The sequence below is a fragment of the Moschus berezovskii genome, chromosome 15 (assembly GCF_049115385.1).
Source record: "Moschus berezovskii isolate FMDL1 chromosome 15, NW_MosBer_1.0, whole genome shotgun sequence".
Lineage (NCBI taxonomy): Eukaryota > Metazoa > Chordata > Mammalia > Artiodactyla > Moschidae > Moschus > Moschus berezovskii.
The window spans coordinates 59,631,457-59,651,173 of NC_142474.1; the positions used below are offsets into that span (position 1 = coordinate 59,631,457).

Here is a 19,717-nt window from a genome sequence, read left to right on the forward strand (position 1 = left end):
CTGTCCTCACCTGTGTAAACCAAACTTTGTCAATGAATTCTAGAAAACCAGATAGTGGATTCACACCTGGATAAGGTAAACCTGCTCATTAAGACAATAGCCGTGCACGGAGAGATGGGGACTTGGTACCAGTTGTCAATGTCAGATGGTGGACACATACGACCTCACCGCTTACCTGACATCATTTAGCTCGTAATAGACATTTCTGCTTTCATCTTTGATGTAAATGGCGACACTGGGCGACTCCAGCATTTTCATGGTGAGCTGCTGTGGAAAGGCACTTACGAAGAGAGCACGGATTGTGTCTGCGCTTGTAATTTCGTTCGGCATCCTGAGCTGCTTGGTTTCATCTCCGTACTGGAGATAAAGAACCCCTGCACACAAGATGGACACAGTTATCAGTCACAGCTCAAGACTCACACGACACAGAGCACAAGCTAAGCCACTTCCATCCTACCGCAGGCAGGAATGTTCCAGATGCGCTTGCAAAAAAGCTCGTCACAAGAGCCGTGATCTTGGAATTTTCAAGAAACACGCTCTCTGGTTATGATGTAAATACCTTTTTCTTTAGAATCAAGGCAGGTGTTACAGAGGCTCTTTTTTAACTTTTTTAAAAACCAAAGGACAAGAAGCTGACCCTTGGTAGCCTAAAGCAAAACACAATATTTAATTCCCTTGAAAGGTGTATTTAGGAATCTGACCCCACTGGGTGAATTTTTTCCCCCAAGTCTTTAACGAGGGACACAATCATGATAGCAACAGGCCAGTGACATAAAGTCTTTTTCTTTTAAGATTTGTTTTGAAGTGGACCTATTTTAAACTCTCTGTTGAATTTGTTACAATATTACTTCTGTTTTGTGTGTTGGTTTTTTGTCCTCCAGGCATGTGGGATCTTAGCTTCCGGACCACGGATCAAACCCACACCCCCTGTATCAAAAGGTGAAGTCTTAACCACTGGACCAGGGGAGTCCCTAGTTTAAGTCTTTATAGTTCATCCGGAAATGTGCTTGAAGCGGAAATGCTACAATATTTCTGAGGCTCTACTACGTATTGAATGTTTCTACCAAAAGAAAATATCTACATGAGTCTGGTGTTCTAATGTGTCCGAAAGAAAATGGAAGAAAATCAGCTACACCAACACAAGCACAGGATGATAGCATCTTAGAATTCCAGGGGGCATGTGGCTCCTGTGAACCATGCCTCCCGGTCATCATGCCCCTGTGGAGCGTAGTCCCCTCCTCCTGGAGGCTAGGGTTGGCCATGTGACTCCGTTTGGCCAATGAGACGCTAGCAAGTGTGATGCAAAACGGAGGCTCAGACACATGTTTGCATGTGAGAGCTTGTCTTCTTGTTGAGCATGGTCTTGTCTGTATCCTCACAGAACTAAACTTCTGTGGAGTCTAACTGAGCCAAGCTGGGAGGCCACATGAAGAAAAAACTGGAAGCCCTGACTGATGCCCCCCACCAGGCACCATTCTCCAGCCAGGACCACAGGCCAGTTATGTGGGTGCGCCAACTAGAGGGGGGGACCCTGGGCCCCAGGAAAGCCGTGCCAGTTGATGTGGAACAGAAACAAGACCCTCCCTGGAAAGCCTGCCCAAATGGCAGAATCACAAGCAAATACATAACTGTGGTTGTTTTCAGTCACTATGTTTAGGGTCACTTGTTATTATTCAGAGACAGGTGACTTGAGGTGGGGGATGGAAGATCCCGATGTTGAATTTGAATCCCACTTCCTGTGAGAATCTACTGAGGCCCTCTACCAGTACCACTGGAGTAGTCGCTGGCAGGAAAAACTCAAAAGAAAATAGACTATGACTTGTGGTTAAATACAACAGCTCATGCAACTGTTTTATTTCTATCTCCTTCTGACATTCCATTCAGATGACGATGAATAATTAAAAAAGCATAAATCAAAGAATTAAGGGGGTGAGAGAGGAAACAATAGCAGACCATGGAAAGCTGACACCTAGGTCTTCAGGCACAGAACTCTGCTTAATTGCAGGGCTGGAGAAGCTCAGGAAGTGAGGCACCAGATCCTCCTGAAGGTAGGAATGCAGAGTGCCTGGAAAGCATGGAGGCTGACTGAAATTTTTTAATGGTTCAGCACACTTTCCCTGGGTGGCTTTCCTGGTGGCTCAGGGTAAAGAATCCTCTTGCTAATGCAAGAGACGCGGGTTTGATCCCTGAGTCAGGAAGATCGCCTGGAGAAGGAAGTGGCAACCCACTCCAGTATTCTTGCCTGGGAAATTCCATGGACAGAAGAGTCTGGTGGGCTAGTACACAGGGTTGCAGAGAGTTGGACACAACTTAGCAACTATACTACAACAGCAACAAGTTTCCCCATCACCCTTCCATCCCGTTCAGCCAAGCAACTCCACAAATCCACAGCAGAAACTGAAAGAGGAGGAGCCAGTGGACTGGATTCTGGCTCACCAGACATAGGGGAAGGTGTGTGAGGTCCCCTCTGCCAGAATTCTGGCAAAGGGCTGACATCTCTGTCAAACTGGAGGAAGCCCTGAAGGAAAGCTGACTGTCCTCTGAGAGGAGACCAACAGAGTTTTGAGGGTAAGATTCTGATTCTGTCTGGTCATCCCATCATGAAGCAGCCCAGGCCACATACAAGAGCTCCCAGTGAGTACAACCATGCTTTGCTTATGCATGAACAGACCAGCAAGGATTACCAGACATTTCATAAAGCCTCTTTCATGTTAGAAACAAACAGAAAACAGAAACTCAGAAGCGATGAGACAGTCTGAGAAAGGGGGAACATTTGGAGAGCAAGAGCGAGCTCTGGGAACCATGAGAACAGAAACGACAAATTCAGTGGAGAAGAAAAAGTTGACGAAATCTCAAAAAGCGCACCAAAAAAGACTAAGGGATGGGAAAAGGGTGAGAACCAATTAAAAAAAAGAGAGAATTACCTCAGAGCCTCTCAATTCCTAATAATGGGGACTTGGGTAAGGAGGTCAGAAAAAACAAAGTAGTTTTTCAAAGGTATTATAAGAATTTTTTTTTGTCTCCCCAAACCGAAGACATGAGGTTGGAGACTGAACGGGTTCATGAGGGAGGGACTTCCCCGTGGTCCTGTGGTTAAGACTCGGAGCTTCTGATAAAGAGGGGCATGGGTTTGATTCCTGGTCAAGGAACTAACATCCTGCATGCTGCAAGGCATGGCCAAAAAAAAAAAAGGTTCGTGAAATGCTAAAGGCACTCAGGCTTGGCACTGAGACATTCCAGATGGCAGGGGAAAAACAGAGGTTCCTACAAATTCCCAGGGGACAGGAAGCAAAGTCACAAAGGAAGAAGCAGGAGTCAGAAGGGCATTCGCTTTCTCAACAGCAGCCCAGAAACCAAAGACAATGGAGAAATGGTCTTGAAAATCTGGGAGAAATATTTTCTATCTAGGTCTATATTTATCCAAACCATTAATCAGGTCTTCATTCAAGTCAGCTTCCCAGCCATGCCTTCCCTCACCACCTTCTCCAAAATTTCAGCACCCTTTCTGCCTCATATTTCATACCCCCAACTCCTGCTTCATTTCTGTTCCTGAGAGTTTTCCACTATTTACTCTAATCCATATACTCACAATTACTAGTGTTTATTGTCAAAATGGAAGCTTCATGGGGCTGGGGATTTTTTTGTTGTTGTTACTTTTTGGCTGTGCTGGGTCTTCATTGCTGTGCTGAGGTTTCTCTGGTTGAGGCCAGTGGGGGCTACTCTCTAGTTGAGGTAGGTAGGCTTCTCATTATAGTGGCTTCTCTAGTCTTGAAGCATGGGCTCTAAGCCCACAAGCTTCAGTAATTGAGGCACACGAGCTTAGTTGCTCCATGGCACGTGGGATCTTCCCGGACCAGGAATGGAACCCGTGTACCCGGCACTGGCAGGTGGATTCTTCACTGTACTATCAGGGACATCCAGGAATTTTTTTTTTTTTAATAAAATAGAAGTTTCGTGAGACTAGGGATTTTTTAAAAAATAATTCCTCTGGTCTCCTTTTGGTTTGTTTACTTATTGGTTGTTCTGCACACCTTACAAGATCTTAACTCCATGACCAGGGATTGAACCTGCATCCTTGGCAATGAAAGTGCAGAGTCCCAACCACTGACCACCAGGGAATTCCCACCAGGGATTTTTTTTTTTAATTGTATTTTAAAAACAAGTTTTGGGTTTTTTTTTTTTTGGTCAAGCTGGACAGCATGTGGGATGTTAGTTCCCCAACCAGGGATTGAACTTGGGCCCCCTGCATTGGAAGCACAGAGCCTTAACCACTGAACCACCTGGGAAGTCCCAGGGATTCTTTTTAAGATGTTTTTTGTTGTTGTTGTTTGCCTTGGTATCCTTAGGACTTGTGATACTACTTGTGATGTAGTAGGTTCTTTATAAGTGTTTGTTGAATGAATGAATGGTTTACTAATAATGGTCATCCAAAAGGAATGTTCATTTTGGGATCTGTTCGGGCTGTAAGAACTTTTGCTGCATGATATAGGAATCTCATTCCTGATTTGGACACACACGAGAACCACGTTCTGAAGTGTCCATGTCCTTGATCAGTGTGTCCTTTCACACAAGCATAAGCAGCTGACTTTCTCTTCTCCATCACTGTTTCGATCCTCAGCTTCTTCAAGGAGTTACTTTTCCAGAACTTCCACACTGCTACACATTTTGCAGAGTACAGAAAAACCCTTTCAAGCCTGTCTGACCATAGATTGTGCAACGTCTCTGCCCCAAACAGGAGATGCGGTGACTCTCCATGTGATTGCTAATGTCATATCCGAAGGCCAGAACCACGTTTGAGGTCTGGGCCTCAACCATGCCTGGGCGGGGCCCCTGTTCAAGGACCACTCGTGGCCTCCCTATAGTCAGATATCACAGCCTCATTCGCCCAGAAGAGCCTGGTTTTCATTCCCACATCTGCATTCTGTACGTGTGTGTGCTTGAAATAGAATTTGCAGGCTGCTCTGAGGGAAAAGAAAAAAAAAAAATTGGGCCTGAACTATGGTTACCTCAGGGTCTGGCTAGTGTGGCTGCCAGCTGGGTACACAAGTCTAGTTACAGATCATGAAAATCCGGAGAAGATGGAAAAGATGCCCTTATGAACAGAGGAGAGCAATCTTTTTACACTTGGTTCAGCCTGCCTTCTCAGTTCAGGAAAGGTATTTAGAAATGCTCAAGCTCAGAAGGAACTCTCTTAATCTATGGTGGCGTTTTGTTGGCATGGTGGTGGGATTCAGCACGCCCTGGCATTCTGCCCTCGCTCTGAGTGAGGGCTGGCTGCTCCAGATTTAGAGGAAGTCTGAAGGACTTTGGATGAGAAGTTCCCTTTTTATGAAGCAGGAAAGAAGACCGGAGAAATACATTTATTTATAGGATGTCTGCTCTGTGTCAGATACAGTACCCGTGTAATTTCACGGAATCAGCATCTCTGAGGAGATTGGTGTGATGCCCCCATTTCACAGAAAGGGAAAAGGAAGTTCGGAAGGTCCAGGGAGCTCATCTCAAGTTTCAGGTAGTAAAATGGCTTAACTAACATATATATCCCATTGGGTCAAGCCACAGAAGCCATGATCTCTCCCTGGAAGCACACAGCCTCTGAAATTTTGTATTAAGCTACATCCATCTCCTCCAACTGTTCTCTTTGGACCGTCTTAGCTGGTCACACAGCCTCTGAAATTTTGTATTAAGCTACATCCATCTCCTCCAACTGTCCTCTTTGGACCGTCTTAGCTGGTCTCACACTTTTAGCCCGACCATCTGCTGGAAGATGTGGAAGCATGATGGGGGCAGCTTGGAAAAAAGATTCCTGTTTTGAAATCAACCAAAGTAAATGATGACACGTGGTGAGAAATAATCCACGTGCTGGGGGCAGTGGAGGAAGGCCCGGAGCCCTGAGAGCAGGAGTGCCGAAAGGACCCCCACAGTATCTGTGGACCTTCTGAGAAGCCACAGGGCTTCTTCCATCTAAACAGCTCTGCGAAGGGAAAGTCCACGTGTCACCAACAACTTCTGGTGACATGTTGTCAAAAACGAAATGCACTTGGCAGGTCACGTGGTGTCACACATTGCTATAATATTCTGAATCTCAGAATCTGTTCCAGAGTTTGGGATAGCTTCTAAAATGTTCTTTATCTTCATATAGGATGTAAGGGCTTACACTGTGTGACCTCCCTATGAACCGAATATTTGTGATCCTCCAAAATGTATGTTAAAACCTTAATTCTTACTGTGATGGTATGTGGAGGGGGTGCCTCCGGGAGGTGATTAGGTCATGAGGGTGCCAGCCCCCACACCCCATCATGGAAATAGCACCCTTAGAAAAAGAGACATGGGAGGGCTTCTTTTCTATCTCTGCTCTCTGGTTTGTGGGGATACAGTGAGATTATAGCAATCTGCAAACCAGGAAGTGGGTCCTCCCCAGACACTGACCTTGAACTTCCCAGTCTCTGCAACAGTGGAAAATACATTGTTAAGATACTCTGTCTTGGGTAATTTGTCACAGCACCCCAAACCAACTAAAACAGACTTAAACCTCCTCTTCTTACCCATTAACCCCCAATCACGCTGCATTCCTAGGGCATCACAGTTGTGTTGGACATTCTGCTGCTCTGTGACTTTATCAAGCACGCCCACTCTCCACATGGGGCCATCCACTTGGAGGACTTCCTCACCACTTCTTTGCTTGGCACACCTCTGATCCACTTTCTCAAACACTCCTCCAGCACTTTCCCATTAACTATTTAAGCATTTTTCTCAAATATGTCTTACTGAAATTGTAAGCATGGCTTTTAATTCTGCATTACAATTAGCTGTATTCACCAGAGAGTAATATATAGTGAAATATTAGGTGTATAGTCGCTGCTCAAACATCTTTTAGTTGAAATGAATCGAATTCTCCCTGTAACGTGGCCAACTTAATCTGATGTGTGCCTGCCTTCTGTAATGCCTTCTACAATCTCCCCTAAATAGCATTTTTCACAGCCAGATGATGGTGAAAATTCCAAATGACCTAAATTCCTCAGTTTCTCCAAATTCAATTTAAGACTAGGCAAATCAGTATGTGTACTCTAACAATGGCAAACAGCTAATGCCTTAAAAATAAGAAGATCTGTTAAGAGTACTTTCTGATGGAAAACCAACAGTTTTCAGTTTAATAAGAAAAAATATGATTATTAAAGTAAGGATAGCATCATGAAATTAGCAAAAATTTTATTTTGGCTACTTTGGGTCTTAACTGCATCAAGTGGGATCTCTCTCTGCTTCAGGCAGCCTCTCTAGCTGCAGTTGTAGCACACAGGCTTAGCTGCCCTGAGGCATGTGGGATCTTAGTTCTCCGACCAGGTTTCAAACCTGTGTCCCCTGCATTGCACGGTGGATACTGAACCACTGGGCCATCAGGGAAGTCCCAGCAAAGGTTTTCACAATACAATAAATAGTGCGGACAGGAGATGAGAAAGTGAGTTTTCTCACATACCACTGTTGGGAAAGTAAGTTGATGCTACTTCTCCAAAGAGCTATTTGTCAGTATGCATCAAGAGCCCGCCAAATATACATATGGTTTGAGCCAGTTCTACACATTATTCACAAAGATGTATTTACCAGGCTGCTCAATAAAGCATCGTTTATAAGAATACGGGGGTGGGGAGTGGATTCATTAGAGGATTCAGGGTTCACTTAAAAAATCAATTCATCTACTACACATCCACTCACTCTAACACTACACTGTTATTAAAGGGAATTCTAAACAAAAATGGCAATGAGAAAAAAAGTTGTATTATGAAAGAGAAAGAAACCAGATTTTTTAAAAATCAATTAATCACCTTAATGGCAGTGATGGATCCAAGTTTTGTGGGGCCTGAAGCTTATGACAATTTTGACTCCTGAAGAATAAGACTACAAAGTTAGAAACAAAAAATTCACTATGAAAGTAAATTATTGATTTATAGGGGCCTGAACCTTGGTTTCCCCCAGTTCATGGTCAAGTCTACCTATTTGATGAATGTCCAGAGAGGTTGTCTTTGGGTGGTTAATCATGGGTGATGTCCTCTTCATCAAGATTTTCTATATTTTTTACATTTTCTCAATTAGAATGCTTTGATTTGAACATCTTAAAAAGTAACTACCACAGATCTAAAGAGACTGGCCAATTAGGGTTCCTACTCAATTAATTGGGTAATTTTTCAAGACAGAAGAGATGGGCCACAGGAGGCAAACATATTAAACTTTCAGTGGAGCTGGCAGAATGTAAATTGGTATCCGAAATGGGGAAGACATTGGTATTTAAAATAAGCGAAAGATTCCAAGGTAGTTAATATCGTGGCATATCCTTAAGAGACTGAATTTAAGAGTCCTCTGATTTAAAAACAGAAGAGAAGGGACTTCGCTGGCAGTACAGTGGTTAAGTCTCCATGCTTGCACTGCAGGGGGCATGGGTTCAATCCCTGGTTGGGGAGAAAGATCCCACATGCTGCAAAGTATGGCCAAAAACTTAAAAAAAAAAAAATCAGTTATCAAGAAAAAAAAAGTGGAAATAAAAAGAACAAGAAGTGTAATGCACTGAAGTGTAGCTTGGAAGGACCTGCAGAAATGGCTTCATTCATTCAAGAGATCAGCCCCTATTTTGTGCCCGGCACCAAGCCAGGACTGGGAGGTACAATGGTAAACCATGGGTCACACCCTGTGTTCTAACCCACATAGTGGTTCCATAAAATGACCCTGTTATTTAGACCTTAACAATTCAGATCTGACACCAGCTGACATTTTGTTTCAGACACAGTAGCAATTTGAAGACCAGGCCACATGTGTTCCTTGAAAAACGCTAGCATGCCCCCTGATGTCCGAAACATTTCATATCCTGAGAGGACTCATGCTGCCACGCCTCTTCCTAGGGAATAACTTTCCAAGTAGGGGACAAAGCAAGATGGCTAGCATTGTCTTGCAAAGAAGAGGATGATAACAGAAAAATTATTCTCCATGGAAAGTCTGGATGCTCCTTTTTTCTGGAATAACTTTACTCTCAGATTTTACTTTGATTTAGGTAAAGACCAAATCTTTGCTGCAGTATCTGAGGTGGATGACATCAATCAGATATTTTCTTATGTTTTTCAGACATGTGATATTTAAAGCCAAGGCAAGACTCTGTTAAGTCTTTTAACTGATTTATCTTCTATACTAGGCAACTATGGGAGACCCCCTGGAGAGTCTTAATGAGGGACTGAAAAATTGCTACAGCAATTTTAGAGAAATTCTAATTTAGATTGTGCTTTACAGAGTCATGAGGCTTCCCTTGTGGCTCAGCTGGTAAAGAATTCGCCTGCAATGTGGGAGACCTGGATTTGATCCCTGGGTTGGGAAGATCCCCTGGTAAAGGGAAAGGCTACCCACTCTAGTATTCTGGCCTGGAGAATTCCACGAACTGTATAGTCCATGAGGTCGTAAAGAGTCAGACACGACTGAGTGACCATCACTTACAGAGTCATAACTGTGGAGCAACCCATGTATAAAAGTTAAATATTGTAGGGAATTCTCTGGTGGTCCAGTGGTTAAGAATCCACCTTCCAGGGCAGGGGACCTGGGTTTGATCCCTGTTCTGGGAACCAAGATCCAGAAACGAAGCCCACATGCCACAACTAGACTACACACCATGACTAGAGAAAAGCTGCATACCTCAAACCAAAGATCCCAAGGCAGCCAAGCATCTCTCTCTATACACACACACACACACACACACACACACACACACACACACACATTTATTTATTTATTTAAAGTTAAATATGATAGAGTCTTGCCCATCCAACAACCTGAGTGACAGCAGTCACTGGACAGACATTCTTCTGGGAGGTACTCGTTCTTGACACTGAGTATTAGTAATGGCATCACTGGCACTTAACCCGTTAACTTGGTTTTGTTCCAGACATATTGGCACAGTTGGGACTCAAGAGAAATGATAATACCATTGAAGTGAGCATCCCAAAGCATTTCTCTAAAAAACACTAATATGTGTTGATAATTTTTGGAACTCAAGCAGAGTTAAAGATGTGAATGTCTAAGACACTGATTTCTGGTGCCACGATTCTAATGATTCCCAATGGATCTTATTGCCCTCTTACGTGGATAGTTAGAAACTTGACTAGGAAGTTCCCTGCGCAGTCACTACAGAACTTGCAGTGACAGCAACCGAGTCAATAATTTAATCTTAAAAGTTACTCAACAATTAAGGCAAGGCTTATTATAAGAAAATGCAGTGAGAAACATTATAACTGTGGGTATACTACAACTGAAATTGGATTCTTTCTTACACTTAGGGTGAACTGCTGGTTCAGTTAAACCTTGCCAGACCAACTCATTTTATAAGGCTAGTATTCACCTGGATATTAGGAAAGTCATAAAAGGGAAGACTTCAAATTTAAATGTAATCTCTTAATTAAACGTTAGCAATGCAAATCTAGCAATGCATGAAAAAAATACACCATGACCAAGAAGAGTTCATCTCAGGAATGCAAAAATAGGTTAACACTAGAAAATCTAGTACTAATATGTCCTGCAATAATAAATAAGCAAAGGGAAACTACAATAATCTTAACAATGTCAGAAAAATGTTAAGAAAAATCTAAAACCCATCCATAATTTTTAAAAAATACATTAACTTAATAATTAAAGAGAACTTTAAAGAGTTCAAGAGAACAGATGTATATGTTTAATTTTGGTAATGTCTATTATATTATTGTATTTTCTGTACTTTTTCTATCTCCAAAATTAAAGACAAAATCAGTTTGTTATACGGTAAAATCAAGATCTAACACTATCTAAATAGGGCTTCTTCCACAAAGCGTCCAGATCTGACCTAAAAGCTTAAACCTGGATGCAGTTATGGAAATATGGAAGCTTTCCTTGGCTTTTGATTAAAAAAGTGGGTCCAGAAGTTCTATGATATAGAACCAAAGAGTAAAGGCCACAAAAGGAAGAAAATTTTCTTAAAGAACAGATATATAAAAGTACAATAATCAGGGCCCCAGAAAAAAATTAATTGGCCATTTAGGGATATGAAAAGTGCAACTTCATAGAATTTCCAAAGAATGTTTACAAAGTATTAGAAAGACTTCGCTATAAATCAAATGTATATACCCATCCCCACTAGAAGATTCAAACTTTGTGCATGGTTCTCAATCATACTGATTAGCAGATTTAAGCCCAGAGATTATGGACATTAGTGAGAAACCATCTGAGTTAATTAGAAATCTATGTTCTTCTATGTTAAATTACTAGTGTTTTACATAATAATAATCAGTAATTATTTTGGATGAATGAATATATCTTTAGAAAACTTTTCAGTATGAAATGATAGTTTGTATAGAAGTTACATGTAGATTTATGAATTTTATTATTCATAATTTATTTTCTACTGTTATGTGAAAATTAGCCTACTTGAAAAGATACCACCTGTTTGGTCCCCAAGTTGGGGGAAAAAGACTTTGGGAGGTGTAATGGGCCAAACTTCTTTTCCCCTCTGGCTAGCAAACATCAGGATCATCAACAATTCCCAGAGGAAACTTTGAGGGTAAATTAGAACAGTGCTGCTTTTTTACACTTTTACAGCCAAAGTCATGTGAGTGACAAAACACTAATATCATCCTTTGATGACTAAGGTTGTAAACAAATGCCAGTAGACCCATAGCTGTGATTCCATTTCATTAGACAGACTTCCTATGTTTTCAAATTCATGTTGTTTTTAAAAATGGGCTATAATTGCTTACAATGTTGTGTGAGTTTCTGCTGTACAACAAAGTCAATCAGCTATATGTATGCATATACCCGCTCCCTCGTGGGCCTCCCTCCCACCACCACCCCATCCCACCCCTCTGGGTCATCACAGAGCACCCAGCTGAGATTCCGGTACTTCATAGAGAGTTCCCACTAGCCACCGATCACCTTCATGTTTTAAAAGGATAAAGTGGAAATGCTTGGACTCCAAAGAGCCTCTGGTGCCGCCTCTTCCTACATCTTTCCCTTCCTCACCCTCGTTTCTGGACTCCACATCTTAGCTTCCTGCTGAGGCCCAGCCTTCTGCCAGGGTCCCCGTCCCCAGTAATTCTGGTCTCTGTCTCTTGGCTCTCATGGGACTCATCCACTTTTCCAGCACCTATGGAAATACGTAGGGATAAAAACCCATCCTTTTGCAAACGGCTGGCCTTTGCCACCCTCAGGCCTGGGGGTGCATCCACACATGTAATAGGACTTGAAATCGGGGAGCGCTTCGGTCAGTCAGAGGGTGATGTTCTGAGCACGGGCAGCCACTGACGAATATTCGGGAACACTCACGTCTTCCTCCTGGCTCTTCTGCTCCCCGGTCTGTGGAGAAGGCAGAGCAGCCTTCTGCTCTGTGATGGACAGGGAGGGTGCGGCACGCTCTGAGCGGCTGGTCCTGCTCGGGGCTGCTTTTTCTCAGCTTCTTTCTGGGTGCCTGAGGGGGAGGCTCAGAATGTTTTGTGCCGAGTGGTGAGAAAGAGGGTGTGGGCTGTTTGGGGAATTCACATCTCACTGGCCTTCATTTCAAAGCTTTTAAAAAAGACTTGCTCCATCATGTGAGAAACATAAAGGAACTAACCCATGCCAGCTCCCAGAGGAATCATCAGCCTCTCTCAATGCCTGTGATATGATTTTTTTAAATTGAAGTACAGTTGATTTATAACACTGTGTTAATTTCTACAGTACAGCAGCAAAGTGGTTCAGTTATATCTGATGGAAGGGCAGGGCTTCTGTGTGTAAAGTCCTGATGGAGAAAGGGGCTGGAGGAGGAGGTGACAAAGAGGCCTGTCCCAGGGGGCTACACTCTGGAGCCGCTCCCCACCCCCAACATCAGCGTGTGCACCCCCAAGTGCTGAGGGTAGGGACCAAGGCTCTGCCGTCTGCAGGGAGCTTGTGTCTGCAGGTGAGCATCACTTAACAAGCGAAACATGAAAGCAGCTGGTAGGAGAGGGACCTCCCTGGTGGCCCAGGGGTTGAGACTCCGTGCTTTCAATGCAGGGAGTACAGGTTTGATCCCTGGTCAGGAAAACAAGATCCCACATGCCCATGATGCGGCAAAATAAATAAATAAGAGAGAGAAATGGAGGGAGAATCAGAAGGAAGCCGGGCTGCTGCAGGTTGAGAGTGAGGCAGACCTCCTCCACCTCATGGTCAAGCAGAGAACTCTGAGAACTTAAAAAATACTAAGATCAAATCTGCCTTGAGAGGTTGTTACGAAGGTATGCTGGTCAAAGCATGAGGCTAGATCATATTCCACCTAATGGGGGTCAGCTTGATTTCCAGCTTTAAAAATATTTAGACACATGGGGTAGGAGACTCTGTGTTCTTGCCCTAGGCAGGCTCCTGTGTGACACACAAGTATGAGGGATGTTTCCTGAACATCAGCTAGGAATAGCATCCTCTACTGAAAGCTGACTTTACGTCTATTTTTTGAGTGGTCCTCACACATGTGGGTACCCGAGGGTCCTCTGCTTCTCCAGAGATTTACTTATTTTATTTTTGGTTGAATGTTGGCAGGAAAGCTGAGTCACGCTGAGCTGTTTTTCGTGTCTCCACGGTGTATACATGGGTGGACTGCTCCGGTGACAGTTTCAGCTTCACATTTTTACCATGATGATTATGCGCTAATTATTCTGCTATTTGTTCACTAGTAGATTCTTCTGTGGAGAAGGCAATGGCAAGCCACTCCAGTACTCTTGCCTAGAAAATCCCATGGATGGAGGAGCCTGGTGGGCTGCAGTCCGCGGGGTCGCTAAGGGTCGGACACGACTGAGCGACTTTCACTTTTCACTTTCACACATTGGAGGAGGTGGCAACCCACTCCGGTGTTCTTGCCTGGAGAATCCCAGGGACGGGGGAGCCTGGTGGGCTTCCGTCTATGGGGTCACACAGAGTCGGACATGACTGAAGTGACTTAGCAGCAGCAGCAGCAGATTCTTCTGAGAAGCCTTTTTAACAGGGTTTTCCAGGCGGTTGTACATGTCTCCTCCACCGTAACCAGCCCCAGCTGCCCGGTGGACTCTCCCAGATGAATCCGGCCGGACTCCAGCCTGGAGTGGGCAAGAGATGGAGTGCGAGGTGGGTGAGGCCCTTCCTGTTCCTGCCTCTGGCCGCCCACCCGCTTCCACTCCCTGTGCCGACTTGGCTGCTCCTCCATGTCCTCAGGCCCATGCTAGAGGGTGTGACCCTTCTGGAGGCCTCTTTGGGGTCTCCTGTCTTTGGCCCTCTCCACACCCTGCCCCTATGGGAAGACCTGGAATGTCCTTCTCAGCCCTGCCTGGAGGAATAAAGGGGGTCTCAAGAGATGGCGCTGTGGAAAGTGTCCCCATTTCTCTAAGCCCCAGATGGGTGCTCAGGATTGTAGTCATGTGTGCGAGGGTGTGTGAGTCAGAGAGAAGAGAGAATGGGGTGAAGATGGATCTGGCGGTCAAGTGCGCCAACCTGGGTTGAAAAATGAAAGTGCCATTGAAAAATGGCACTTGTGCTGGCTGGAAGGGACTTTACAAAGCTTTGTAAATCTCTGTAAGAGCTATTTTTGTTTGTTTGTTTCTTGCTCTTTTTCTTCCTTTCTTCCTTCTTTCCTCTCTACCTCCTTCCCTTCTTTCTTTCATGCTAGGTCTTAGTTGCAGCTTTTAGCTGTGGAATACGTGATCTAGTACCCTGACCAGGGATCAAACGCAGGCTGCCTGCACTGGGAGCTTGGAGGTTCAGCTACTGGATCACCAGGGAAGTCCCGTAAGAGGTATTCTTATATAAAAATACGTTGATTCTTGCTTTACAAGCAAGTGGGAAAGGAGAGAGATACAGCCAGTGGAACTCCAGGTGCAAGAGGATTAGGGGATGGGGCCATGGTCTGTCTCCCAAACACCTGGCCTCCAGCCCGCAGGGGCTGTAAGGAGAGGCTGGCCCTGAGCGCTGGGTCCCATGACGTGACTCTCCAGGGCTGGGCTTGATGAGTTGAGCTTTCCAGTCTGTCCTCAAAAGACCCCAAGGGCCTTTATCGTACCTCTACCTTCTGTTGTCCCCTGGTACTTTCGGAAGGGCATTTCAGAGATGTGACACATGGCTACTTCCTCCTCATCCCCTTTACCCTTTGACGTTTCGGTGCTGCCTTTTGAAAGCAGCTTCTGTTCTCCACCACACGAGCACAATCAAGAACAGATGTCCGAGGGTGGCAAAAGCAGCCTGGGAGTAGTGGGTGGGGAGGGACGTGATGACAAAGTGGCCTGCTCAGATCTGTATCCCCAGTCTCCCCGTCACTGCGGGCAAAACGCAACCCCTGCTTCCAGACACATCCCCAATCACCTTTCTCCTTCCTCCCCACTCCTAAATGCCTCAAGATCAAAGCGACAATTGTTGGTATTCTTTTTCTATTTTTTTAGCTGTGTTGTGTGACATGTGGGACCTTAATTCCCTGATCAGGGACCAAACCTGTGGCCCCTGCAGTGGAAGCGAGAAGTTCTAACCACTGGACGGCCAGGGAAGTCCCATCATTGGGACTTTGATTACATCTTACTGTAATCCCTAGGAATGGCAATATGCCCACAAGACTTCTACCTGCTTTAATAGCTAAAGAATTTATCAAGCAAAGCTATCTAGGGCTGCCCCATCACAACACGCATTGGACATGCAGAGTCCCTCCCCTGGGCTGGAGGTAACCTAGAGAAACAAGACCCGACCCAAATTGCTACCGTGTCCAATCATCTGTGCATTCTCTCAGCTTTATCTTCTATAATAACAATTCAACTGATACATAAACATAAGCATACCAGAAGGGAGAAACACAGACCATGTTCTCGTTCCATAGGACAAGTATTTCAACCTACACAGCACGCTTACGCTGGATAAAACAACTAAAAGCAAAAGCAGACTCAATTGTTATTTTGATCCTGAAATGAAAGCTTTAGGGAGAAATGTTTATGCAACTTGGGGCTGTTTCAGATTGACAGCAGCAGCACTGTGTTCACTTCAGCAGAATCAGTACCGTGAGAGACAGATTTCTTTCCTTCTAGAAGTATTTATTGAGTTCCTGCATGTGCTGGCTGGCCAGCCTTCTAAACTGGGGATACAGCGGTAAGCTCAGAGATCTGTTTCCACTGATGTACAATAGACAATAAGCTCATAGACGAGAGAGTGGAGATTGTGCCAGATAACAGGGAGTAACATAAAACAGGGTGTGGGGGGCAGAGAGCAGTGGGGTGGGAGTGGGTGGATTGCTATTTTATTCCCAGTAGTTGGATGTCCTGCTGATAAGGTATTTGAAAGAAGGGTGGGAGCAAGGCTTACAGATATCGAGGTGAAGAAATCTGGGAGAAGAACAATCCAGACAGAGAGAGGAGTCTTGGGTCAGGAGCATGCCTGGGGCATGCAAAGGACTAGCGTTTGGAGGAGAGATGGCAAATGGATGGAGATGAGATCAGGAAGGGAGCAAGTGGTCAGACCGTGTAGGCTGTTCTCTCTCCATGAGCTGGGAAAACCACAGAGGGTTGTGTGCAGAGGTGACACAAGGTGAGATTTATTTACCAGGGCTGCTTTTTAAAGAACTGACTACATGGGACAAAGATTAACATCAGAAGACCACAAGAACATAAGGCAATAATCCAGGTGACAGACTATGGTGGTTTGGACCTGGGCAGAGTATTAGAGGTGGTAAGAAGTGGTCAGATTTCTGCATAGAGTTTGACAGCAGAGTGAAGAGGATTTTCCGAAAGACTCACTATGGACTGAGATTTTTAAAAGAAGAGTCAAGGAGAATGGCAGGGTTTGGGGGTGAGAAGCTGGCAGGAGAGGGTTGCGATGTACTGATGTTGGAAGAAGTAGGTTTGGTTGGGGGAATTAAAGTTCATTTCTAGACCTCTTAAGGGTGAGATGTCAAGCGTGTGCATGCTCAGTTGCTCAGTCCTGTCTGACTCTGTGACCCCATGGACTATGGCCCTCCAGGCTCCTCTGTCTATGTGATTTTCCAGGCAGCAATACTGGAGTGGGTTGCAATTTCCTTCTCCAGGGGATCTTCTTGACCCAGGGATCGAACCCATGTCTCTTGCATTGGTAGATGGATTCTTTACCACTAAGCCACCTGAGAAGTCTGAGGTACCAAATAAGTGATATGAAATATATGTCTGGGGACTTCAGGAGAGAGGTCTGGGCCAAAAGTCATCATCATGGTTATGCACGGAGTGTTTGTATCCCCTTCCAAATTCAAATGTTTAAGTCCCAACTCTCTACATGTCAGTGTTTGGAGGTGGGGACTGTGGGAAGTGATTATGTCTAGATAAGGGGGTGAGGGTGGGGCTCTCATGATGGGATTAGTGCCCTTATAAAAAGAGACACCAACGAGCTTGGCCTCTTCCTTTCTCCATGCAGAGGAACAGGGAAAGGCATCTGTAAGCCAGGAAGAGAGGCTCACCAGAACCTGATCATGCTGGCCCCCTGATCTTGGACTTCCAAGCCTCCAGAATTGTGAAGATATACATTTCCATTGTTTAAGCCACCAAGTCTATGGTATTTTGTCATGACAGCCTGAGCTGACTAAGACAGTCAAACAGGTGACAATGGGCACCAGGAGACTCCATCAAACCACGGAGGGCACTAGTATAGTTGGGAACAGAAGTGGTCTGGGCGCTGAGGCCAGTGTTTAAGGGTGAGAAACCGAGAAGGAATCCACAAAGAAGGTCTAAGAGGAGTGGCTGGGGATAATGAAAGATGGCTGAGAGTGAGAGGTGTCCAGGAAGCCAGGAGAGCTTGTGTCTTAAGGATAGAAGTCCCAGCCTGCCGAATGCTGACAAATCAGATGAGAAAGGGCTGATGAACACAGGGTGGTCACTGGTGACCTTGACCACAGCTGCCTGTATGGAATAGTGCAGTTTGGAGTGGACAGGTTCAAGGGAAACCACAGGAGAGGAACTGGAGACAGTGCTAACAGAGAACTTTCTAGCCATTCTGTCACATAGCTGGAAAGGGATATTGTAAAAAATAAAACGGGAGAGCTCAAGCTAAAGCATTGGGTAATCCGGTCTCAAAATAGTCTCAAAGGATTGCGGAAGACTGGCAGGCAAGTCAGATGAGACACGGCTCAAATGCCATCAGTAATACGAGACATATTTTTTAGAAGATTTCAGATTTTTGTTTTCGACCAAAACATTTTTGTGGTATTGTTACAATCTTAATGGAAAACTATAACAAATGTAAAAAATTGCAGTGGATCTTTTCTTTCAGAATTCTGCAGACACAAACAATTTTTGGTCACAGTGGTATCTGGCAATCTAGCTAGAGCTTGTTTCTACACAGATATCTAATCTACCCTTGGCGGTGACTTTCTTGTTTATAAGTCATGTTCTGTGCATGGGCTGGATGTTACCTCCGTGATCTCTGTGGTATGCTTGGCCAGAAGCAAAAGCATCAATTTCCATTAGCAACTTCCTACTGATAGTATCTAGTCTCCAAATTCTAAAGAGAAATTAAAAATATTCAGTGTTCACAGCTAGACTCAAGGAAACACCCTAGTGTCTGTTTAGATGTGAGATGTCATGCAAATGGAAAAATAATCACATTGGAGTTTTCATTTTCCATTGTTTTCTTTCCCTCTGCCCGAATAGGCTTGCCTAAGACTCATTGGAAAAGAGTCTGATGCTGGGAGGGATTGGGGGCAGGAGGAGAAGGGGACGACAGAGAATGAGATGGCTGGATGGCATCACCGACTCGATGGACATGAGTTTGAGTGAACTCTGTGAGATGGTGATGGACAGGGAGGCCTGGCGTGCTGTGATTCATGGGGTCGCAAAGAGTCAGACATGACTGAGCGACTGAACTGAACTGAACTGAAGATTACTGAGTGCTTGCAAATATTATGGAAAAGGCTGTCCTAATTTAAGAAAATCATATTTGTGTGTACTGTGCATGTATTTGGAGATGTGTGTGTATTATATACATATACACATACATACGCATATACACACAATTTCTCATAATAAACAGTCGAGTAAATTATACATATGATGAAAGAATTCACCAAGCATACCCTTTTAGTAATTAGTATTCAATGCACTTAAAAGTACAATTATAAATTATTTAACCAAGAGTCTTGGGAATATAAGTGAAATAAAGGAGGTAAACGAATCAATTTAAAGCTAAAAGATAGGGCCTTCCTTGCTGCCTCGGTAAGTAATCCATCTGCCAAAGCAAGAGACTCAGGTTTGATCCCCGGTCAGGGAAGATCCCATATGCTGCAGGGCAACTAAGCCCAGGCGTCACAAGTACGGAAGTCCATGTGCCCTAGAGTCTGTGCTCTCCAACAAGAAAAGCCACCACAATGACAAGCCTGCACCCACAACTAGAGAGTAGCCCCCACTGGCCGCAACTGGAGAAAAGCCCGCCCAGCAATGAAGACCCAGCACAGCCCAATAAAAAATAAAAACTTTTTAAAAAGCTAAAAGGTAAAGATTCAGTAACAATTCAGAACAACAACAACAAAAAATCGTCTTGTATGTTTTCCTTACTTTCCAAAATACTTGTCATTTATTCTATTCAGTCTCCTTGAGAGTAGGCTGACCTCTTTGCATCCTTCTGTATACTTTGCATTCAGTAGGTATTCAGTAGTACACAGCAGGAAAGTTTAAAAATGTCTTCATTTAACTAGAAAAATTATTGATCAGTTTGAGAGCAGAAGCTTTCTCAGGAACAGGTTTATTGAAGT

At 44.3% G+C, this 19,717-nt stretch overlaps 1 protein-coding gene across 25 annotated transcripts in view; it reads right to left on the reverse strand.

The window, feature by feature from the left end:
- The window catches only part of KIAA1217 (KIAA1217 ortholog), a 360,048-nt gene that overhangs the window by 128,549 nt on the left and 211,782 nt on the right, over positions 1 to 19,717 (reverse strand). For all 25 annotated transcript variants that reach the window (XM_055428453.2, XM_088844135.1, XM_088844137.1 and 22 more), the window contains one exon: positions 176 to 374. In XM_055428453.2, the coding sequence (XP_055284428.2) occupies positions 176 to 374 (199 nt within the window). The remainder of the gene's footprint in view (positions 1 to 175; positions 375 to 19,717) is intronic.